Source organism: Microcaecilia unicolor, chromosome 3 (genome assembly GCF_901765095.1).
Source record: "Microcaecilia unicolor chromosome 3, aMicUni1.1, whole genome shotgun sequence".
In the NCBI taxonomy this organism is placed as follows: Eukaryota; Metazoa; Chordata; class Amphibia; order Gymnophiona; family Siphonopidae; genus Microcaecilia; species Microcaecilia unicolor.
Genome location: NC_044033.1, coordinates 47,180,189 through 47,205,191, shown reverse-complemented (window position 1 = coordinate 47,205,191; position 25,003 = coordinate 47,180,189). Strand labels below are relative to the sequence as shown.

At 44.4% G+C, this 25,003-nt stretch overlaps 1 protein-coding gene across 2 annotated transcripts in view; it reads left to right on the top strand.

The window, feature by feature from the left end:
* The window catches only part of RBKS (ribokinase), a 250,625-nt gene that overhangs the window by 198,647 nt on the left and 26,975 nt on the right, over positions 1-25,003 (top strand). The window contains exon 8 of one of the 2 annotated variants that reach the window (XM_030195887.1): positions 17,179-17,319. The exons of the other annotated variant lie outside the window; for it this stretch is intronic. Within the exon in view, the coding sequence (XP_030051747.1) occupies positions 17,179-17,193 (15 nt within the window). The 3' untranslated portion in view covers positions 17,194-17,319. Of the gene's footprint in view, positions 1-17,178; positions 17,320-25,003 lie in introns of those variants that run through there. 2 annotated transcript variants of the gene reach the window in all.

The following is a 25,003-nucleotide window of genomic DNA, read 5'->3' as shown; positions in this document are numbered from 1 at the left end:
TCCCGCGCAGCACCAACTAAAGTAAAATTGCTCTGGGGACCTGCATACTACTGTCATGGAGCTAGGTATGATATTTGAGGCTGGCATAGAGGCATCTCAGGGGGACCAGTGCACTACGAATGCTGGCCCCTCCCACGACCAAATGCCTTGGATTTGGTCGTTTTTGAGCTGGGACGCTTCGGTTTCGATTATCGCTAAAAAACAAAAACGCCCAGCTCAAAAAACGCCCTAATCCAATGTATTTTCGAAAAAAAAGATGGACGTCCATTTTTTTCGAAAATACAGTTCGGCCCGCCCCTTCACGGACCCGTTCTCGGAGATGGACGTTTTTACAAATGGGCGTTCGATTATGCCCCTCCTGGTGATGCCCTTTGGCCACTCTAGCGGGAAACTTCTCCTCTGTGCCTTTTTCTCCAAGAAATATACTCTAACCGAGAAGAATTATGCCATAGGTGACCAGGAACTTTTGGCTATTAAGCTGGCCTTAGAGGAGTGGTGACATCTTTTTGAAGGGGTCCAAGAACCTTTCACCATATTCACGGACCACAAGAACTTGGTTTACCTGCGTGAAGTGAAGAGATTGAATCCCCGACAGGCCTGTTGGGCATTATTTTACGCTCATTTCCACTTCACTTTGACGTACCATCCGGCAGAGAAGAATACCAAGGCAGATGCTCTCTCTAGATCCTTGGAGCTGGACCTAGAAGACGAACCTCTGCAACATGTGATTGAACCGGCTGCCATTATTCCAGCTATGATGCTTGCGGTACCCGTAGGTATGACATTTGTACCACCTCGCTAGAGAGAAAGAGTACTTCAGTGGGGTCATGTCTCCCGACTTGCTGGACATCCTGGTATCCTGGGGACTAAACGGTTCATTTCGTAGATGTATTGGTGGCCTACAGTCGACCATGATGTGCAAGAATTTGTCGCCACTTGTCCGGAGTGTGCTCATTATAAGGCTGATCGGCAAAGACCCCAGGGTCTCCTCATGCCATTACCAGTGGACCCATATAGCCATGGACTTCATTACTGATCTTCCTACATCTGAAGGACATACAGTCATTTGGGTCGTGGTAGCCCGATTTTCTAAAATGGCCCACTTTGTACCCTTGTCTAGCCTTCCGTCAGCTGTGAAGCTTGCTCAGTATTTCATGATGTTTATTTTTCATCTCCACGGCCTACCAGAATCAATCATGTCTGACTGTGGAATGCAATTTGTGGCTAAGTTTTGGCGAGCCTTGAATCGGGCTCTTGGAGTAAAACTAAATTTTTCCTCAGTCCAACGGTCAGATGGAACACATCAATCAAAGCCTGAAGCAATTCCTCAGAATGTATGTTACTGACCATCTTGACGATTGGAGTCAGTTGCTTCCTTGGGCAGAGTTTGCCCATAACTATAGAGAGAGCTCGGCTACAGGGGCTTCTCCATTTTACATAGTGTATGGAAGACATCCTCGCATACCGTTTCCATTGAAGACTAGCTCTGATGTCCCAGCGGCCGCCAAAGCAGTAACCTCTCTCCAGTCCATTTGGTCTTCCGTCCAGAAGACACTTCAATTAACCTCTGCTCGCATGAAGTGTCAAGCAGATAAGCATCGGAATTGGAGCCCCGATTCCAGCCGGTTGATCTGGTATGGTTGTCTACTCGCAACCTTTGTCTGAAGACTCCTTCTTCTCGATTTGCACCACGATTTGTGGGTCCTTACCCCATTTTAAGACAAGTCAACCAGGTATGCTACCAGCTTAAGTTACCGCCCACTCTCCAAGTACACAACACGTTTCATATCTACTTGCTTAAGCCTGTGGTTCTTAGAAGAGGGTCCCTGCCCGCTTTGCCGCCTAGTCCTATGGTATCTGCCTCCCAGGGGGAATATGAAGTCTGGGTTATCCTTGATGCTCGGTACCTGAGGAGACACCTTCAGTACCTCATTTCTTGGAAAGGGTATGGACCAGCGGAAAATTCCTGGGAGGACGCTGCCCCAGTATTGGTCAGACGTTTTCACTGCCTCTTTCCACATAAGCCTAAACCCCGGACCCAACTTAGAGGGGGCCCTTGAAGGGGGGGGGGGGGTGATGTTATGATTCTGCTGGATAGGCAGGGGAATGTTTGGGACTCACTCATGATTGACTTGTCAGGGGCTGAGCCAGGGCGAAGAGGGGTTGGTGGTTGAGAGGCTAGGATAGGGGAGGGCAGACTTATACGGGGTCTGTGCCAGAGCCAGTGATGGGAGGTGGGACTGGTGGTTGGGAGGCGGGAAATACTGCTGGACAGACTTATACGGTCTGTGCCCTGAAAAAGACAGGTACAAATCAAGGTAAGGTATACACATATGAGTTTATCGTGGGCAGACTAGATGGACCGTGCAGGTCTTTTTCTGCCGTCATCTACTATGTTACTATGTTACATTTAAGCCTGCCTTTCCCCTGCAAGCATTGCTTTAGCGTTGTTTGCTCAGCTAAAGCCAGCCTGCACTTGGGGCGCTTGTGTTCACATTGGAGTTTTGCCTTTCTCCTTGTACTTGTTTATTGTGTGTGTGTGTGTGTGTGTGTGTGTGTGCTGGGTATTCCCAGCATGAGCCTGATTTCCTCACTTCCCCCACCTGGTTTGTTTTCTCCTGCTCTAACATTTTGCTATCTGGGGTAAAGCTTGTGCCCTGAGTCATTTTGTTTGTTTGTTTGTTTAGCTTTCTCTCTCTCTTTCTGTGTTCCCTTTGTTGTGCTGAGCTACTGCTCTGCTCCCTGTGGTTCTGCCTCCCCTGTGTCCTTATATTTTGTTCCTGTTTGTTTGTTTTAGTTCTCTTTGTTTGCTGTATCTGTCTCCTGTTTCTGAGGAGCAGCATGCCTTTTCTGGTCTGTGTGTGTCAAGGCAGCTTCCCCTGTTTGCTTATCACTCCCCTTTATCCTTGTCTGCTGTGTAGCACTGTTCTGTTTATTCCTTTAGCAGTTCCCTTTTTCTCATGGGGTGTTGTAGGGCCAGCTTTGTGAATTCCTTAGGTAGTTCTCCCTTCCCATTATGTGCTGTATAGTCAGACTAGTGTGTTCCCTTGTGGGGCTTCCAGTATCTTTGTATGCTGTAAGTACAGCCTAGTTTCCTTGTGTGCTGAATGGTTCAGCCTAGAGAGTATTCCTATAGTTGGTTTCCTTTTTCCTTGAGTGCCTCATGGCACACCTTAGAATATTCCTTGAGTGGCTTCCCCTTTCCTTGTGTACTGAATGGTTCAGCCTAGAGTGTAGTCCTAATGTTGGTTCCCTTTTTCCCTTGAGTGCTGTGTGGTTCAAGCCTAGAGTTTCTTTTTGGGGCTTCCTGTATTCTTGTTTGCCCTGTGGCACAGCCTTGTATACCTTTAGAGGCTTCTGCCTCTCACCCTTTTCTTTGTGTCTCTTCCTTGCACTGTGTGCACTGCTTGTGGCCTAGTTCTGTGGGGAACCCTTGTTGTTCTTTCTCCCTTCCCAGAGTGTGATTTGGTTAATGGTCAGCTGTGAGACCCGCTTGCTTGGACTCTGTGCGAATGGGTTCCCGTTCGGCCATGAGGCCCGCCTGAATGCTCTATCTCCCACGTTCTGGTGGTGCCTGTTGGCTGTTGTGTGTGTGCAGGGCTTGGTGGCTGGGGTGGTGTGTAGGGCCTGTTCGGTCTACCCTAGGCCTTGGCTAAAACCCTACACTAGGCCTCGTCCTGGGCTCACGTCCAGAATAACACCCTAACCTCTGAAGCTGTCGTACAGGCTGGTATGTACTGTTTCTTTCACATTTTTGGGGGGTGGAAGAGGGTCGGTGACCACTGGAGGAGTAAGGGGGGGTTATGCTTTAATCACTCCAGTGGTCATCTTGCCATTTAGGGTACCTCTTTGTGACTTAGGCGTGATTGAAACAGGTCTAGACCAAAACATCTAACTCTTAGCCCTGGACGCTTTGCTTTGTTCAATTATGGCAGAAAAACGTCCAAGTTATGAGTATACCTAAATCCCACAACCAACTTGCCCCCTTGTGATTTGGATGCACTGCAGAGAAAAATGTCTCAAATCCAAGTTTCAAAAATCGTAATTTAGATGTTTTTCGGAGACAAATGTTCAAGTGTCACTTTATGCCAATTTTGACATGTTTTTCTCTTTTGAAATGAACCCCATAATGAACAATTGCAGCCCAAATGCATGACTCTGCATTTTTAGCATTAAATCTTAGCTGCCAAATTCAGGATCATTCTCCAAATTTCGCTAGGTCCCGCCTCATGTTATCCACACGATCAGGGATGTCTACCTTATTGCAGATTTTGGCATCATCCACAAAAAGACAAACCTTACCAAACAGTCTTTAAGCAATATCGCTTATAAAAATGTTAAAAAGAACTGAAACTTGATGCACGCTATTGGTAACATCCTTTTCCTCAGAATGAGCTACATTTACCACTTCCCTTTGTTTATTTATTTAGATTTTGCTCACACCTTTTTCAGTAGTAGCTCAAGGTGAGTTACATTCAGGTACTCTGGATATTTCTCTGGCCTATCACCTTCCACTGAAATCACTGGTAGTGTTGACAAGGGGTAATCCTCCCATGGCCCTAAGGATGTATGGGTAAGGACTCGACTCTCAAAGTCAACAAGCAGAGAAGTCTGTACTGTTTCCTTTCCCATTCTGTAATGGTCTTTATTTTATCTCACTTTTACCCTTAAGGCTGACATGCAGAGTAAGCTTTTAGCCAGCAGTTCATAAAATTAACCCAAGAGCTTTAGTATTAGATATTCAATTCTTATTGGTTATAAGGTCAAAGTATCTCTTTTCCTGCCATTAAGACACAAAAATTTAGGCCCAGGGATTGCTTGCACAAGTTACTCCAAGAAAAACTTTGTCAATAGTCCTTTTTTCTTATCGAGTCAATGTTTCTCATAGTCAAAAAAGTATTCTTAATTCCTTTATCTAGCATTGCCCAGTCGCCATAGCTAAATGTATTTATTTATTTATTAGGATTTATTTACCCCTTTTTGAAGGAATTCACTCAAGGTGGTGTACAGTAAATCACCAGTTCTTTAAAATGGACAGGGTAGGTGATATTCAAACCATAGCCACACTGTCTTGAACAACCTCTCCTCTAGGAGGGTAGAAAAAGAACATCCAACCAACTTTACTATCCTCAGCTGTTTAACACTTGGGGGGGGGGGGGGGGAGAAAACTCTTTCACCTGGCTTCAATTCTTCAGTTTCTAGTCTTAACTGACAGATAAAAAGGCATGATTGCCATTCCAGTCCCCTTTAAAAGGTGATGAATAGAAATAAAACAAAATGAAATAAGATGATATCATTTTATTGGCCTAACAAATACATTTTTTTGATTAGCTAATGCAATACCTTCTTCTTCAGATTAGAAATGAGCAAAAGATGGCAAATATCAGAATACATAAGTGAAACATAAAAGCATTCTATTGACAGTCTCACAGGGTGAGGGAGGGGGTGAGAAACGGGGAAAGATGGATGTGTGATCAGAGGGTGACAATGTAGTATAATTTTATGGTTTATAATGTGATAGGAAACCCAGCCCAGAGGCCCTTATGCTGAATGTGTTTCCCCTGTAAGTGACTGTAGGGTCCTGTGATATGTGCTTGCACAGTTTGCAGCTTGATATATTGAAGGGATATGTGCCATTCTCTTCTGGTGGAGCAGCTCCACCAATGTTGGCCTTCCAACAACCACCTAATCTGAAGCAAAAATTGGTAATAATAATTTAAAAAAAGCAACCCCCCCAAAACTAAAAAGTAAGAGAATGGCATACATCCCTGCAATATACCATGCTGCAAACTGTGCGAGCACATATCACAGGACTTCATAGTCACTGACAGGGAAAAGCATTCAGCATAAGGGAATCCTATACATGCTTATCTTCATATGTAGTGTATATCATTCAATGAAAAAAATGTGAAGAAGGATGCTATGTCGGAGAGACAGGCCAGTTACTAAAGACAAGAATCAGTTTACACAGGCGCCACATTAAACACCACAAAGCTAACCAGGTTGACACTTATGTGGGAGAGCACTTTGCAACATCAATGACTTTATGGTGAGAATACTAAAATATATTTTAAAACAATCCAGGAATGTATGACCTTTGAAGTTAAAATGATGAAATATTTTGACACCCACCAGATGAGACTTAACAAAGATCTGGGTTTCCTTTCACATTATAAACCATACAATTATACAGCTTTGTCACCCTTTGATCACCCATCCATCTATCCCTGTTTCTCACCCCCCTAACCCCATCACTACCCCTGTCTTTCCCCATGAGACTGTCATTGGAATGCTTTTATGTTTCACTTGTATATTCTGATATTTGTCATATTTTGCTCATTTCTGATCTGAAGAAGGTATTGCCTTCAAAAGTAAATAAAAAATATATTAAGTTAGTTCAGTATAAAAAAGGTATCATCTTATTTTCTTTTTTTGCTTTGTTTTATTTCTATTCATGCCTTTGCTTGTTCCCTTTCTTTAGCACTCAGCTAAAGATCCATATCTACGACATCACAATCTTTAGCAGTGAGTTCCTGCACAATCATGTGCCTTGGTGTGGGCCCCACCCATTCCTTTCTCACTCTACTCTTGAAAAGAAACGGGGACTCCCCTTTTCTTTGCCCTGATTGGTGTACGCACAGTCCTGGATGGAGTAAATTACCCCAGCTTCCTAAGTTACAAAGATCTTGCTGGTGAACTACCCTCCCCCAACTCTTAAACTGTTTAGGAGTTTAACCCAGTCAGAGACAACGTCAGCTTCTAAGTGAACTAAGGGAGTCATAAGTACATAAGTATTCCCATACTGGGAAAGACCAAAGGTCCATCAAGCCCAGCATTCTGTTTCCAACAGTGGCCAATCCAGGTCACAAATACCTGGCAAGATCCCAAAAAAGTACAAAACATTCTAAACTGCTTATCCCAGAAATAGTGGAATTTCCCCAAGTCCATTTAATAATGGTCTATGGACTTTTTCTTTAGGAAGCCGTCTGTACTGCTATGGATTTATAGCCTGTCTCACTGACACAGACTACTCAATAATTACTGTGGATTCTTTTGGATTCGTATTAGGTAAATGAGACCTTTATTAGAGGTTCTAAAATCTACAATGATTAAGATATTTATTTATTACATTTGTATATACAATGATTAAATCATCTAACTAAAAGAAAGCTATAAGACTCCTTTCAGATCCAAGATGGCGACGGTTTAGGTAGCGTCAACGGACGCACCTGAGACTCGGCCCAACCGAACGCTACTGAGAGAGCCTTACCTAGCTTGTAGATGGGTAAGAGACGGGGTAAGACTCGGGAGGTTCCCTCCGTCCCGAGGGGAGTACCCCAGCTTCAGCAGACAACACTGGACCGATTTGCGGTGGTGCCCGGTCCCATGTCAGTGTCTACTCCTTCTGCTGGTGCAGACACTTCGGTGCAAGACAGCAGCGTAGACGGGGCTTCCCTCAGCCCCGTCGAGCGTACGGCGCCCCCACAACCCGGAAGGGAGAACTTCCCAGCAAGCCCTGTTGCCTTGACCCACGAAGGAGATCGAGAGGAACAGGGAGGGAGTTTGCGGGAGAGAAGAACTGGAACTGGAAGCTTGGAAGAACCAGAGTCAACAGCTGCTCCTGTAGTCTCATCGAAGACTGTGAGTATCCTGGAACAAGCTTCTAAAGCCCCCCTACCGGCTTGTATTATGGGAGAGATAGAGAAACCTGCCGTAGTGACTTTGGAGTCACTTTGGGACTTAACTTCAAAGACCCAATCTGCACTACAAAATTTAATGCTGAGAAATATGGAGACAATAAAGGCTTTATCAGAGACTGCGCTGATTCAGTTAAAATCTTGTGAAAGCCAAGCATCTCAAGTTAAAAAACTGTCTGAAAGACTGGAGAAAACTGAACTTATGGATCAAATTTTGATAAAAGACAAGAATTTTACCTTGAGGCGCTTGGAATACCTGGAGAACTAATCAAAGAGATTGACATTGCGATTTATTAATTTTCCGAGATCTCCACTGGTTCCTCCAACGCAGATGGTTAAAAAATATCTATCGGAAGTCCTAGGCATGCCTGAGAATTCATTGCCCCCCTTAACTAGAGCTTATTATCTACAGACCGATGTTAGAACATCAGCGGAATTACAAGGGCAAGGTGCAATGAACCTCACCGCATTCCTGGAGTCATCTCTTGAGGTTATAACACAGAAAACTACTCTGTTAGCAACCTTTGCGTTGGAAATGGATAGAGATGCAGTCCTTAGACTCTCGTTAAGACATTTAGATTCGTTATTTATGGGATCAAAAGTGAGAGTTTTCCCGGATTTGTCCAGGGAAACTCAAAAAAGACGCAAAATGTTTTTGTTGTTGAGCCCAAGAGCTTTGGCAATTGGGGCAAATTTCCTTTTGAGATTTCCTTGTATTTGTAGATTAATTTTGCAGTCTAAACAATATCAGTTTTTTGACCCAAAACAATTGGAAGATTTCCTTAAAAGCAGAGAAGAGGTCAATGTACAAGTTTAGTCACTTATGCAACGCTGTATAGCAGGCTGTGAGTAACTCACCTGGGAACGTAGCTACCTATTTGATTTAAACTTTGTGAAATGTTTATTTAAGCAAAGGCATTTTCTAAATCTTTCTTGGATCATTTCTATGATTATTGTGGTCGTTATTAAGGAATATTTATATAATGAACATTGTTTTTCTGCATTGTATGCTTTATTATTTCTTTTTTGTGTATTATCACTCATAAATATTATGTTTGGTAAAAGCTTAAATAAAGAATTTAAAAAAAAAAAAAAAAGAAAGCTATAAGACAGATATATATACATATTATACATACAACATCACTGGTCAGGAATTTCAGGCCCTTATCTCATCAGCCAGGAGGCCCGTTGCAGCGAAAGCCCGAAGTCTCCTTATGACCAGGAACAAGTCTTCTGCACAATGCGTCCACCCACAGATGAGCCTCAGATCTTTGCTGCAACAAGCCCCCCCTTTTTATTAAGCTAAAGCTTATTTTCAGAGCCAAGGAAAATTACAGAATGCTTGAGAATAGGTAAACAAGCCATACTGTGGGAATGTGGTCACATGTTTCCAAATCCAGGTGGCCAGTCTGAACTTCGAAAACAAGCACCATCCTCCTCTTCACATACCAAATTAATTAGGGCTGTGTCTTATCTTCTGCATTCCAACTTATTTTCACACAAAGTTAAACAATCATTTTTAAACAGAATTACTTCTAATTAACAATACAGACCTCAAGTGCACTTGTTAGTCAAGGCAGATAGAGTTGAAAAGCAGTCTCTAAAATCCTTTTTATTACACCGTCCAAAACTTTTTTAAAGACCGCTAAGCTAACCGCCTTTACCACATTCTCTGGCAATGAATTCCTGAGTTTAATTACACGTTCAGTGAAGAAATATTTTCTCTGATTCGTTTTAAATTTACTACATTGTAGCTTTATGTCAGACTTGTTAGTTCTTGTACCAAGTAGAGTGCTGCTGAGCCCGGTACTCGGACCAGGTTCTGCTTGGCGGCTGGACAACCCCGGGTTTCACCTGCGCTGACTGCCGTTCCCCAGAGGTTGAGCCCCTAGGTGCGGGCAGCCTGCAGGACTTACGGGACGGAGCTGGAAGCGGGGTGATAAATGTATTGGCCAGGCAGGCAGCAGGTCAAGAGAGTAATCCAGGTACAAGCGGCAGTCAGTAGGCAGGCGGCAGGCAAGAGTGTAATCCAGGTACAGGCAAGTGAGTAGATAAGTGGCAGGCAAGAGAGTAATCCAGGTACAGGTGAAAGTCAGTAGGCAGGCGGCAGGTAAGAGAGTAATCCAGATGCAGGCGAAAGTCAGTAGGCAGGCGGCAGGCAAGAGAGTAATCAAGGTACAGGTGAAAGTCAGTAGGCAGGCGGCAGGCAGAAGGGTAATCCAGGTACAGGCAAAGTCAGCAACGAGGGACCAGTAGATAAGAAGCAGACTATAGAGTTAGAAACACCTACCAAAGTAGAAGCCGAAGCATGGAGTCCAGGGAGAGCTCAGCTGATAAAGTGCTGGCGTCTGACATCAGCAGGGAGAAGAGGCACAGTCATAGGACAAGAGCAGGGGAAGGAGGAACCGGAAGACCAATAGGAGAGAAGCAAGGGAAACCAGGCAGAGGAAGAGCAGACCCAGGAGTCCTACCCACTGTCTTCATAGGATCTGAATTATAAGGTCCTCTTACCACGGGCATAATGGAATAGAGCTTCCATTCCATTTACCTTTAATCCAGTCAGGATTTTACTTCATACTTTCAGGTGCAGTGTCTCGTCTCATCTCCCTCCCTCCCCCCCCCCCCCCTTCAGAGCTTCTAATACTAGCTTTCAAGTAGGGAAGATTAGCTACTCTGTAATATGGGCTTTTATCCCTGGCTTTTAAACGCTCTCTTACTGGGCTTTTCCATCAATTACACTTGCGCCCAGACATTTCCTTATCACAGGAGGCATTAGCAACTAATTTTTCTGGCTTTTGCCATGGTCTTTCTACCTGTTTGGCCACCTTAAGATCATCACATGTGATCACACCCAAGTTCTTCTCCTCTTTCATACACAGAAGTACTTTATCTCCCCTTACGTTCCCACCCGTAACCTCCGCTCTCAAGACAAATCCCTCCTTTCAGTACCCTTCTCCACCACCGCCAACTCCAGGCTCCGCCCTTTCTGCCTCGCCTCACCCCACGCGTGGAACAAACTCCCTGAGCCCATACGCCAGGCCCCCTCCCTGCCCATCTTCAAATCTCTGCTTAAAGCCCACCTCTTCAATGTCGCTTTCGGCAACTAACCTAGACTGCCCCAACTTGACATTTCGTTCTTTAGATTGTAAGCTCCTTTGAGCAGGGACCGTCCTTCTTTGTTTATTTTGTACAGCGTTGCGTAACCCTAGTAGCGCTCTAGAAATGTTAAGTAGTAGTAGTAGTACTTCACTACCTAAACTGCACCATTCTCTCAGGTTTTTAGAGCCCAACTGCATGACCCTGCACTTTTTAGCATTAAATCTTAGCTTCTAGGTTCCTCTTCACGTTATTCACACTATCAGGGGTGTCTACCCTATTTCAGATTTTGGTATCATCCACAAAGGGGCAAACCTTACCAGACAGGCCTTCCGAAATATTGATTAATAAAATGTTTAAAAGAATCAGACCAAGAACCGATCCTTGTGGCATACCACTTGTAACACCCCTTTCCTCCGAGTAAACTCTGTTTACCACTACTCTTTTATGCCTTACATTACACCAATCTTGGTTCCAGCACAGCCATTCACGATGCTATATCTGACCTAAGACTTAATTCTGTCACTACCATTGAATCAATATGTTCAGTCAGTAATACATTTCTAACTTTTATATGGCCTTCCAGATTTCTTCCAGGTTAATGCTCTGTGTCATTAATACAGTCATAGCTTGAACTCCTGTTCCTGCTATTGGTGCAGGGCCATTTGAACTTTTTCTCCAAGGAGTTCATTTTTCCAAGAAGCAATTAAGTTCCTCCAACAGCGGCCCTACCACCATTGGTCATCTTTCGTTCTCGGGCTTTCTAACACCAATATGCCTCACTGCTCAGGTCATTCTTCAGAAACTGGCCTCGGCTGCTGCAAACCACTGGCATCTGTTGATTCTTGCAGCTGGGTGGATCCCGCTCCTCTGGGGAAGACTGACACCTCCAGCTCTAGGAGGAGGGATTCATATACAGCTGCCATTCAGCTTCCTCCCAAGGAACACCCAGAGCTTGCTTCTGTCATAGCTGAGCACTGAACAAAAGCATTGATGAGTCCTTACGCAGGCCACGCAAAGGGTCTTCTACCTGCCCTTCCTTTTCCTCATAACTATGAAGGATATTGGAAAAGCACATTTCAGAAACAACAGTTCATCATAGCCATCTTGAATTCAGCTCTGCCCCTCACTAGTCCTTACTCATCAATCTGTAACTTCTATAGTGTAGAGCAGTTGCTGCCATTGTCATCCTTGAAATGTGTGTTTGGTGTAAAGCAGACCTCACTGCTTTACACCAGGGATAGTGCAGGGATAGTGCTGGACAGACTTGTACGGTCTGTGCCAGAGCCGGTGGGTGGGAGGTGGGGCTGGTGGTTGGGAGGCGGGGATAGTGCTGGGCAGACTTATACGGTCTGTGCCCTGAAGAGCACAGGTACAAATCAAAGTAGGGTACACACAAAAAGCAGCAAATATGAGTTATCTTGTTGGGCAGACTGGATGGACCGTGCAGGTCTTTTTCTGCCGTCATCTACTATGTTACTATGTTACTAATGCCCTGATGCTCATAAGTAAATGCGGGCGCTAGAGGCCATTAGCGCTGGACTAGTACCCGCATTTACTATTTCACAATACTCGGAGGCCCTTACCACCAGAAACAACGAGCTTGCTCACCATCAGCACAAGTAGCATGCTAATGCAGTTAAAAGCATGCAAATGAGGCCATTTCCTATTCCCTACAATGCTCGAAGAACAGCGTGCAGAACAAGGGTGCTTCAAATCCTAGCCCAGCTTGGAGCTGGCATTAAGTCTACGCAGACAGCGAGCTGTGAGGGGAAGGGGAGAAACCACCATTCGCACAATAGAAATGCAGGGAGCCTCTGACCTCACAGGCATTTGCTTTTCCCCCTCTATATCGTCATTAATTCAAACAGCTATAGTTCCCCTTCCTAGAGCTAAAACAGGTGTTAAACAACCCCAAAGCCTTCCTTTATTTTCCTCAGAAATGCTTATGTCACTTCTCCAATAACCAAAACCCCAACAACAAAAAAATTTAAATTCAATAGACACACTTGGAAAACTATGGAATTACCACTCAAAATAATGGGATAAAAAAAGAATAACACGCTACGCCTCATATTAAATGCCACTGACTTCAGAGGCTCACCTTCCAGTGGGAACTCTTCTGTGCATGCCCGGATTAGAGAGCTGTTCTGCACATGCGCCAGGCACAATCCTCGCTAATGTGTAACGCTAACAGCACACCTATATTTTGCATTGAGCATTAGGGAGATGTATTGCCGCACTGTCCCAGCGCTATTTTTCTGGCACCGTTCCATACAGCGCAGGATTTTGGATCATTGTGGCCTCAGAGCGGGAGAGTTTTCTCACCCGCTAAGCTGTCACTTTGAGTAGTACTACAGGTTTGAAGCATATTGCCAAGGTTATTACCTTCCTGTGTTATTTGGCCTGTCAAACCTATGCTAGAATAAGCAGCAGGAGGTCTAAAGTTTGGAAAGCTGGTCTCCAGTGAGGGTGATTTCAGCATCTTAGTGAGTTTGCCACAAGAATTTTAAATCTTATTCAAACTAAAAATTTGGAAGGGATTCTGTTGTTTTTCCCCCTCCTTCAAAGTTGTACAAACAAGCAGTGTATGAACAAATTAGAAGCACTATGAAGAAAATGGATTTTCCGTTTGTGTCTTCAAGTTTATCAGCATTTTTTTATTAGAAGTACTAAGAGATGTCTTAAAGCAGCAGTTTAACAGACAAAAATGGTTCCAGCCGTGTGGATTTTAGTGTATTCTTTATATAGTACTATTAAGTAAGGCGATGTATCACAGCAGGACAATGCAGAACTGTCATCGCTACTTTATATTTGTTCCTCTTCCAAGCTGAATAGACTTTAAACTTTCTTAGCATAATTAAGCTACTGGTTAAAAAGAACTCATTAGATGAGGTCCAATTAGGGTGCAGTAAACCAAAATTCAATCCATTTGAAAAATACCTACTCTACAAAACTGTCCAAAAAATGGCATAAATCTGAATTTGGATGTTTTTCTCACAAAAATATCCAAATTGGTATTTTCAAAACCAATTTTTAGATGTTTTTCTATGAAGTCCATCAGAACTGCATTCAAATCACAAGGGGGCGTGTCAGGAGCATATTAAGGACAGGATCTGGACGTTCCTAACACTTGGACATTTTTCAGTCTTAATGGAACAAAACAAAACCATCCAGGAATAAAACTAAGACATTTTGAGCTAGACCTGTTTTTATAACGAATAAGGCACAAAAAGGTGCCCTAAATGAACACTGGAGGGAATCAGGGATGACCTCCCTTACTCCTCCAGTCGTCACTGACCCCCCTCCCATTCCCAAAAAATGTGATTTAAAACATTACCTACCAGCCTTAGATGTAATACACAGATCCATTAGAGCAGCATGCGGGTCTCTGGAGTAGTCGAGTCATGGGTTCAGTGCACTGCGGACAGGTGGACCTAGGCCCATACCTCCCTCTATCTGTTACACTTGTGTTGGAAACTGAGTTCTCCAAGCTCACTAGAAACCCACTGTACCCACATATAGATGTCCCCTTCACCCATAAGGGATATTGTAGTGGTGTACAGTTAGTTGGGGGTAGTGGGTTTTGGGGGGGGGCTCAGCAGACAAGATAAGGGAGCAACGGTGAGATGTGTACTGGGAGCATTTATTTGAAGTCCACTGCAGTGCCCCCTAGGGTGCCCCATTGCTCTCCTGGGATGTCTGTGTGGCCAGTCTACTAAGAATGCTGGCTCCTCCTTCATCCCAATGGCTTGATTTTGTGCGTTTTTCATTTGGATGATTTTTTTTTTTTTAATGGACCAAAAGGATAAACACACAGAGCACAAAAACATCTAGCAAATAGCCATTTTCAAAAAAAAAAGATACACATTTTTCTGTTTTGAAAATGGCTTTATTGCCCATTTGAATTTTGGAAGTTTTTAGCAAAATGTCCAAAGTTGAACTTAGATGTCATATCAGAAATGCCCCTCCACATCTCTTATAGTAATGTTTGATTAATAAATTAAATAAAGGGTCATCATATATATTAAAGGACAAAGCACTACATTGGGAATAAAAACTTATAGTGCACAATTCTAATGCACAGCTTATTAATTGAGCTCCTACGTTCCTTGGAGGAGAATGTGACTGAAAATACTGTAAGTAACGCTCTCTCTGTTTTTAAATTAAACTGATGGAACACATTTTCTAATAAATAAAAAAAAAGAAAAGAAAAAACAAAGATTATTGGACTGTAACCCCCACTTTGAGAAGGTCTGTGTCCAGAACAGGTAGACAACAGGGGTGCACACTATTATTTATCTACTAGTAAAAAAGGCCCGTTTCTGACACAAATGAAACGGGCGCTAGCAAGGTTTTCCTCGGAGTGTGTATGTTTGGGAGAGTGTATGTGAGAGTGACTGTTTGAGAGTCAGAGTGAAAGTGTGATTGTGTGAGAGAGAGCGTGAGTCTGGGTGTGAGTGTGTTTGTGAGAGAGTGTGTGTGTGAGAATGAGAGTGTGTGCAAGTGTGTATGTGAGACACAGTGTGAGTGAGAGTGTGTGTGTGTGGGCGAGAGAGAGAGTGTGTGTGAGACACAGATTCTCTGTTTGAGTGAGTGTATGAGACCAAGCGAGTGTGTGAGTGACTGTGTGGCACATAGAGAGTGAATGTGATACAGTGTGAGACAGAGTGTGTGAGAGTGAGAGTCAGAAAGACATTGTATATGAGAGAGAGAGTGTGAGCCGTGCCCTCCCAATCCATGGCCATCTGTCCCCTGCCCCCTCCATTCATCCTTTTCCAGCAATTCCCCTCTGTCCCTGAGCCCTGCCCTCCCAATCCATGGCCATCCATGTTTGTCTGTCACCTGCCCCCTCCATTCATCCCTATGCAGCATTTCCCCTCTCTGCCTGAGGCCTGCCCTGCAATCCATATCCATCCATGCCCATCTGTCCCCTCCATTCATCCCTATGCAGCAATTCCCCTCTCCCTGAGTCCTGCCCTTCCAATCCATGCCCATCCATGCTCCTCTGTCACCTGGCCCCTCCATTTTTCCCTATCCAGCATTTCCCCTCTCTGCCTGAGGCCTGCTCTGCAATCCATATCCATCCATGCCCATCTGTCCCCTCCATTCATCCCTATCCAGCAATTCCCCTCTCCCTGAGTCCTGCCCTTGCAATCCATGCCCATCCATGCTCATCTGTCACCTGGCCCCTCCATTTTTCCCTATCCAGCAATTTCCCTCTCTCCCTGAGTCCTGCCCTCCCAATCCATGCCCATCCATGCTCCTCTGTCCCCTGCCGCCTCCATTCATCCTTTTCCAGCAAGTCCCCTCTCGCCCTTCCATGATCCCCCCCCCCCCTCGCATCCATGCTACGCTCTCTCCCATGTCCCAGCCTGGCCCGCCCTCTTCCCCCCCCCCCTTCGCATCCATGCCTCGCATCCATGCCCCCCCCCCCTTCGCATCCATGCATCCCTTTTTTTTTTTTTATTCTTTTTAACTTTACCTCTGTGGCGGTTCGTGCAGCGAAGCGTCAGGGAAGGAGGCGGCGCTCCCGACGTCTAGCTTTCCCTTCGCTGTGTTCCGCCTTGTTTTGAAGGTGGAACACAGCGAAGGGAAGGCTAGATGTCGGGAGCGCCGCCTCCTTCCCTGACGTTTCGCTTCCGGATTTGTTTGTTTTGTCGCGAGGGCGGGGCAGAGACGGCAGGCTGAACCCTTCAGCCTCAGCCTGGGAGTGACGTCAGATGACTTCAAGGCTTCAGGCTTCAGGCTTCAAGGCTTCAAGGCTTCAGGCTTCAGGCTTCAAGGCTTCAGGCTTCAAGGCTTCACAGAACGTTGGCTTCAGAACGTTGAGGGTGCGTTTTATTATATTAGATTGGGGCAGGACTAGGATTTTCCTAGGAGGCCAAGCAAACTTTGCACCAGACTTCACACAATGAAGGACCCCACACCAGTTCTTTTGCTGAAAGACAGAACTTTTACTGTCCTTCAACTGATGAGGGTACAGCTTCCAACATTTTTATTTTTTTGGTATCTTATTTTTGTTACATTTGTACCCCGCGCTTTCCCACTCATGGCAGGCTCAATGCGGCAATGGAGGGTTAAGTGACTTGCCCAGAGTCACAAGGAGCTGCCTGTGCCTGAAGTGGAAATTGAACTCAGTTCCTCAGTTCCCCAGGACCAAAGTCCACCACCCTAACCACTAGGCCACTTCTCCCTTCAATATAGATGTCCAACTATTTACAATAGCTTCCTCTCTCCATTGAACTACTCCTCCATGGTTAACCATTAGGCTACTTCTCCATGTTTATGAGGTGAGAATGAGATAGGCTATTAGACATAACCTCACATCTTATAATCAAGCTAAAATGATATGGTGTAATATAACATATCTTCCTCTCACCAGCTTCAGGTAAAATAAAATCCCCTGTGCATTGACCAAGCGCTGGAAGAAAATCTACCATCCAAGTGGGAGCCATCAATACCTGGCTGTACTAGCAGAAGCCAACCCTATTGATCATGCCTATCCTGAGAAGTTTCTTTTCATCTCAGAGCTTCCTCTAGGACTGTGATATCCTGTCTCCTGACACATTACATTGCATCCCTGTATCAGCAAGGAAAGTAGAAGCCAGAGTTGGTAATTTTTCAGTGACTTCAAACCAAACGTAGACTCATGTTTCCACTAAGATTGGAAATAAAAATAGACAAATAAATGAATGCAATATGATGAAATATTCTGACACATCCTATTAACTGAAAGTCACAACACTTTTGAGTTCTTTGATGAAAATATACACAGAACTGCAACTCTGGAAGTGGAACAGAATGTGTTAAGAAGTTCATTCTGAATATTGTTATGTAGTGCCCTTTCTACAGAAAGCCAATTTCAGGTGACACTTCAAAACATCCTAGTCTGGTATTCCATGATGACTGGAGGAATCTCCATCATAAATTATTACAGTGGGGTTTCTGTCATTCCATGAAACATTATGTTATGGTGTTATTTATTTATTCATACTTGTATCCCACAATTGTACAAAAACAGGTTTTGGTTCAATGTGGCTTACATTTAACAGTTGTTAGAGATTACATTGATTCAATTACATTTACAAGGTTGTGTGATGCTGTGTTTTACAGTGATTGGAAAGATAACCATTAGTGCATATGGAATAGTCATTGGGTTTCTTGAGAAGATATGTCTTAGTTCATTTCTTATATGAAAAGATGCATTACAGTTAGAGGTTGTGTTGTGTATTGTTGTTCCAGAATGATTAGTCTATATTTTACTCATCGAATTTCCTGAAGAGGTAGGTCTTTAAGTCTTTTCTAAACTGGAGGTAGTTTGTAATGCTTCTTATGACTATGGGAATTGAGTTCCACCATTTTGAGCCCAGGTAGCTAAATGCCACTGTGTAGGTGGACTTGTATAGTACATTTTTGCAGTTAGGCAGGTGAAGCACTCTGGTTTCCGAGTTTGCATTTCTTGGTGATAGTTTGATCATGTCTAGCATGTAGTCTGATGACATGCCAAACCATATTTTGAAGATGATTGTGCTGGTTTTGAAAAATAGTCTGGCTTTGACCGGGAGCCAATGTAGCATTATGAGTAGTAGGATTGCTTTATCATATTTTGACTTTTTGAATATCGACCTCACTGCTGTGTTTTGGATAGTCTGCAACAATCGTAGTAGGTTTTCTTTGCAGCCTACAAATTCTGCATTACAGTAGTCCAGTTGGGACAATATCAGTATCTGTACTATAAGACGGAATGACTGTCTGGGGAAATAATCTCTGATTCTTCTCAGTTTCCATAGTGTTTTGAAGCTTTTTGACATGATTGCAACAACTTGGTCTTCAAGGGTCAGGTGTTTGTCGAGGATGATTCCTAGTATTTTTATTTGTGTTTCGATTGTGTAAGATTGTTGATCTATTATGAGGTTTTGGTAAGTAGTGGGATTGTGCTGGCTGGATCAAACCAGGAGTTTGGTTTTGTCTTGGTTCAGTTTAATTTTGACAGTTGTGGCTCAGTTTTCCATGAAGTCAAGTCCTTTTTTGGCCTTATCCAGTATCTCTGTGATGCTGCTGTTGAAAGGTAGGTAGATGGTGACATCTAGGGTTATCATATGCCTGGTTTTACCCGGACATGTCCTCTTTTTGAGGACACTGCGGGGCATCTGGGTGGGTTTTGGATCCGGACAAATGGGCAGGCTGGTGGGTGAATGGGCAGGTGGCCTTCAGGGTGTCCTATCTCCCCTACCCTCCCCTCCTTTACCTTATTGTAGAGTCCTGGTGATCTAGTGGCCTCATTGGGATAGGAAAAAGCCCCCTCTTTCCTGCCCGGCACTGCTGCATACCTGTCTTGCTCCCAGTGCCACTTCAAAATGGCTGCCAAGAGTTTAAGCGGCGGTCTCATGAGACTTTCGCAGAAGTCTTGCAAGGTCACTACTTGAACTCTCGGCAGCCATTTTGAAGCAGCACTTGGAGCAAGACAGGTCTACAGCCATGCTGAGCAGGAAAGAGGGGGCTCTTTCCTGCCCCAAAGAGGCCACTAGGCCACCAGGGTACTGCAATAAGGTACAGGAGGGGAGGAGAGGGGTAGTGAATGTAATCATGTGGGTGGAGGGAGGCTGGAAAAGTGGGGAGGGGATATACATGGGGGGAGAGAAAGGGAATCTGGCTTTCTTTGGGGGGGGGTTAAAAGTGACAGGGGGCAGGGCATGGGTATGATGGGCAGGGTGGGGTGTGATGGGGTGGGGAGTGGGTGTGACAGGGGGCTGGGCGGGTGATATTTTGTGTCCTCTTTCTTCTTAGGGCAAATATGGTAACCCTAGTTACATTGTCTGTGTATATGAATGGGCTAAAACCCATTTTTTCCAGTTTCTTGCCAAGTGGAGCCATCAGGACATTGAATAATATTGTTGGCATCAGGGAACCCTGAAAAACCCCACATTCAGGGATCCAGGAGGCTGAAAATTCATTGGACATCTTGACAAGGTAGGATCTAGTTCTTAGAAAACTGTTGAACCAGGCTGCTACTGCTCCAGTTATTCCTATGTTGTCGAGCAGGGTCATTAGTATTGTGTGATCTATTAGGTTGAAGGTGATTAACATATTCAATTGTAGTAGTAATATTGACTGGCCTTGGCTTATGAATTTTGTGATCAGGGTGGTTATGACTGTTTCAGTGCTATAGCATAGTCTGAAGCCTGATTGAGCTGTGAAGGACTGAGTAGTGCAGGGGCATAGCCACGGGTGGGCCTGGGTGGGCCTGGGCCCACCCACTTTGGGCTCAGGCCCGCCCAGCAACAGTGCACCTCAAAGCCCAAACTTTTCCCTTGCTGCTGCTCACTTCCGTTTTCCCTCCTGAGCCTCCTCCCAGCCACCCGCCGGCACACCACAGGTTTTGTTCCCTCCCTGCTCCCTCCCGTCATCGGGCAGCTGTGTGTTAGCTCCACTACAAAATATGCTTCCTCCGCTGGCCCCACCTCTTCAGACAGTTTCGAAGAATCAATGTGAAGCCGGCCGGAAGGAAGCAGTCACGTAGCGGGCTCGGCTCCGCTGCACTCAGCTGCTGCAGACATGCAGAACTGCAGACAAAGCCAGATCGCAGCGCCGCCCGATGAAGGTGGAAGGGGAGTAGGGGAAAGAAGGCCTGCAGCGCGCCAGCGGGTCACCAGTAGCTGGGAGGTGGGAGAGAAGTTGAACAAAAACTGCAGCGGTTGGCTGGGGGGGGGAAGAGGGGAAATGTGCAGCATGTCAGTGGGTGGGGGGAGGAGGAAGGGAGAGAAAAAATGCCTACAGCATGCTAGCAGGTGGCTTGAGGGATCAAGGAGAAAGGGAGAGACAGGAGCACTGTTGGGATGAGGGTAGGGAGTGAGACAGGGTAGTGCTAGTGGGGTGGAGGAATAATTGTTCGATGTGGGGGGAGGGATGGAGAGATGTTGGAAGGGGAAAGAGAGGGAGAATTGTTGGATAGGGGTGGGGTGGGATGGGATGGGATGGGGAGAGGGAGGGAAAGGCTGCATAGGAGTGGTAAAGAACCAGAGAGATAAAAAAAAGTGTTGGACATGGAAATGGAAGAAAAGGAGGGAGAGATGAGAGGGGAAATGTTGAACATGGCAGGCAGGCAGGCAGGGAGAGGGAGAAAAATTGGACATGAAGGTGGAGGAAAGGAGAGATGCACAAGCGGGGAAGGGGAGAAAGAGGGAAGATGGATCCAGGGAGAGAAGATGAACAATGGATGGTAGGGAAGAGAAAGGGGAAAATGCTGAACAATGGGGGAGAGGAGAGAGATGGGACAGGAAGATGCTGGTGGTGGGAGGTAAAAGGGATAGGGAGATACCAGGCTATGAGGGTGAGGATGGGAGAAAGAGGGAACAGATGCTGGGCTGGAAGGGTGGAGGGAGGGAGACACTGTGAATGGTGGAAAGCATGGGGGAGAGGCCCAGGGAGTGGAGATGGCAAGGAAATAAATGAAAGAACAGTTATTACAGAGGGTAGAAATATGGTAATGGTGCATAGATTGAAGATGGAAGGGAATGATAGGCTGGGAAGGAGAGAGATGGGGAATGGGAGAGCTAGTGGGTGAAAGGAAATGTGATAGATGTCTGAAAAGTAAAAAGAAGGAAAAGATTTAGAAAGAGGGTGAAATTTGAGCGTACAGAGGCAGAAAAGAAAAAAAGAAAGAAATGAAAGAGCTAAAATGGAAAGATCAATATTTCAGAGGCAGGTGTAGTGAGGAAATGACAGGACAAAAAAGACAAATGGACAGCCGCTTGAAGAATTAGCAGAAGACAGAAAAGCAGGAAATGGAATTTGGAACCAACATGATGGAAAAATAAAATGTCCACATAATAAAGGTAGAAAATCACTTTATTTTGAATGTTTTAAATGGAATATGTTAGTTTTGGGAAATGTGCATAGTGGATGTCTTTTTATTGTGTTAAGTAGAAAAGGAAATGTGCTTTTGTTTTGTTTTCTCCAGTGTTGCAGTGCATGCTGAGGTTCCCAGTTACTACTACTAAATAGTACTAAATAGTAGTAGTAGTAGAATGGTTAACAGCAGCCCTGACCCTTGCTGTAGCTAGTGGGAATTCCCAAGCCCTACCAGCTGGAGATCTCTTCCGAAGCTGGCCAGAGCTGCCTTCCACCAAGCTTGGCAGATGGGGGCAGCATCCTGGAGCCACTGACAACTAAGCATGTATGGGGTGCTGCTGGCATCAGTGGCTCGAGGAGTTGCTACTGCCTGGTGGGTTTGGCGGAGAGGAGTTCTGGCCATCTCTAGTGGAGGTCACCAGTTGACAGACATTGGGGATCCTCATCAGCTAAAGTATTTATATTCTGAGTTGGGGAGAGGGGGGAGAGAGAAAATTTTGTGCCCACCCACTTTGTGCTCAGGCCCACCCAAAATTGGTTGTCTGGTTACGCCACTGGAGTAGTGCGTTAAGTATTCCATTAATTGTTGTGCTATATTTTTGTCAGCAGTGGTATGGATGCCACTAGTCTGTAATTACTGAGTTCATTGATCTTTCTAGTGGTGTCTTTAGGGATTGGAGTGAGTATGATGTTGCCCTTGTCAGAAGGGAAATGCCCGTTTGAGAACATGTATTCTATGTATTCAGTTAAACGTTTGATGAACCAATCTGGTGGGTTTTCCATCATGTAGTTTGGGCAGCTGTCTAGTAGGCAATTGGTGTGTGCATACTTTGTCAGTAGTGCTTTAACTGAGCTGGTTGTTGGTATCTTAAAGGGGGACCAGATTCTATCTGCCTTGATGTGGTCCTCGTTGATTTCACATTGGTGTAGGAAATCTATGAATGTTGTTTGTGTTGCAGATAGGTTTCATCTTATTTTTATTATTTTTTCTTCGAAATATTGTGCGAGTTCGTCTGCTGTTGGTGAGTTCAAAACTCCACGAGCTATGCTCTATTCCACTCTTCCTGCCTTCTCTGTGTCTGGTCTCTCTATTTCCTCCTCCTCCTCCTTCTTCCAGTACGTTGTGTGCCTGCTTACCCACCTGACATATTGTTTTACAGTAATCCTGAAGAACTTCAGGTGGACACCTTTAAATACCCCTTTTGTAAATGTTACTCCAAGTAATCTTGTGATATTTGCAGCAAGGCGGGCAGTAAATAACTCGCAGTACCCACACCTGTGCCATTATATAAGCATTTGTTTCTTGTGTGCTGGGGTTGGATACTGTTTCTTTAAAGAAAGTCACAAGAATTTCAACATTTTAGTATACCATTAAACATATATTTCCAAGCTCACTATTTATATATTTTATCAGGAAAGACCTCAAACTTGTGAGCAAAGTACAATATTTGTGTAATGTGTTTATGATGCAAGAACATCCTTGTCTGTCTGGTACACGGAAAGTATGGTATTGATTCCCTGGGGGAATCAGAACCATGGCAAGTTAAAGCATACCAGGCCTTGGTGAGTAATCCTACTGACTGGTGGGGCTTGGGTGTTTTGGGCTGTTTGGTGGTTGAGCAGGGTAGTTCTATCACATTCCAAAGGGATCTGTTTGTAATAAAGGCCTCCATGTAACCACTGGCTATGGAATGCAAGTTTATCCTGTTCTCACTGACATGTACCAGCTGGCTGAGGACGGCTGCCGGTAAAGTGTTAATTAAGAGAACTGCAGATCATACACAAGCTCTTTGGGAGATAAGAGGAAAAGCAATTGCACCCTCTGATACAAATGTTTTCCACTCTTATCACTGCAGTAACAGCAGCCTTTGATTTTGCATGTCATGAAGTTTTATTTATTTATTTAAATATTTATTTTTGTTCTGTAGAACAGCAGCTTCATGGACACCCTTACTAACCTTAACATTTCTTTTTGATTAGGAAGTGCTGTTCAACCAGTCTCTCTGTTCTCCTTGGGGATAGCAGAAACTTAAAATATAAGTTTGCTATTTTAACGATTCAGTTTCAATGCAAACTCTCAGCAGTATACAGCTGTAATAGCTGGTCCTGGACAAAATTGGGTTCTTTACAATCTGCAATACCTTGTATTGGACAAAATGGAGTGGTAGCCATGCTAGTCCAAGGTATCATCTTATTTTTTGTTCTGTTTTATTTCTATTATCGTAAATTGGACCAATCCAAGAATAATTCACTGCATCCATCTGGTTAATACATAGCATCTTTTTATTTGATGTTTACCCTCGTTATGCTGGAATCTCCACCATCTCCTCTTTTTCTTCTCTTAATTCTTCTCCGACTCTTACAAATCTGTGCAAGTGCAAACTCTGATGTAGGGGCTGATGCACAAAGCTTACTGTGCTTACAGCATTTGATTTTGACAGGTTGTAGCTGGTCTAAAACAAAACTTATTTAGAGTCTAATGCACAAAGGAGCTTTAACCATTCACTGTAACAGCTACAGATAATCCAATGCAAATGTATTACAATGAGTTCGTTAAAATGAGCACTCCGTTCAATGCACATAAAGGAGTGCCTATCTTTAACGTGCAAAATTGTCTGGCAGTTCTGGAGCTGTCGCATGTAGTCTGCTTGCATTTTTCAATAGCGAGAGAAGCAAATCAGTGGTTATCTCCACCAAATATTGCCGGTTAGCACCAAAAAGATAACCATCTATATCACATGATAACCAGCAATATTCAGCGCTGACTGGCTAAGGTTATAGCAGCCAACTTGGCTGCCTAAATAGCACTTATCTTTGGCTGCTATAAACTTAACTGGCCAGTGCTGAATATTGACATAGCTTGTTAAGTTTGAGCCAGCCCCCAAAAAACAGATATTCAATGCCAGTCACTGGAAATGGCATGGCATTGAATATCTGGGATCAGCAGCAATCGTGGCAATTAACTGGCTGCTTCCCGTGGGCTGAATATTGGCCTCAGAGTCCTCAGTCACAAGTACTACTACTACTATTTAGCATTTTTATAGTGCTACAAGGCGTACGTAGCACTGCACAAACATAGAAGAAAGACAGTCCCTGCTCAAAGAGCTTACAATCTAATAGACAAAAATAAAGTAAGCAAATCAATTCAATTAATGTGTACAGGAAGGAGGAGAGGAGGGTAGGTGGAGGCGAGTGGTTACGAGTCAAAAGCAATGTTAAAGAGGTGGACTTTCAGTCTAGATTTAAAGGTGGCCAAGGACAAGAAAGTGAAGGATTACCTCTGCCTGAGACAGACAGGGGTCTAAAAGCATGCATAGAAATATAGAAATATGATGTCAAGACCTATTCAGTCTGCC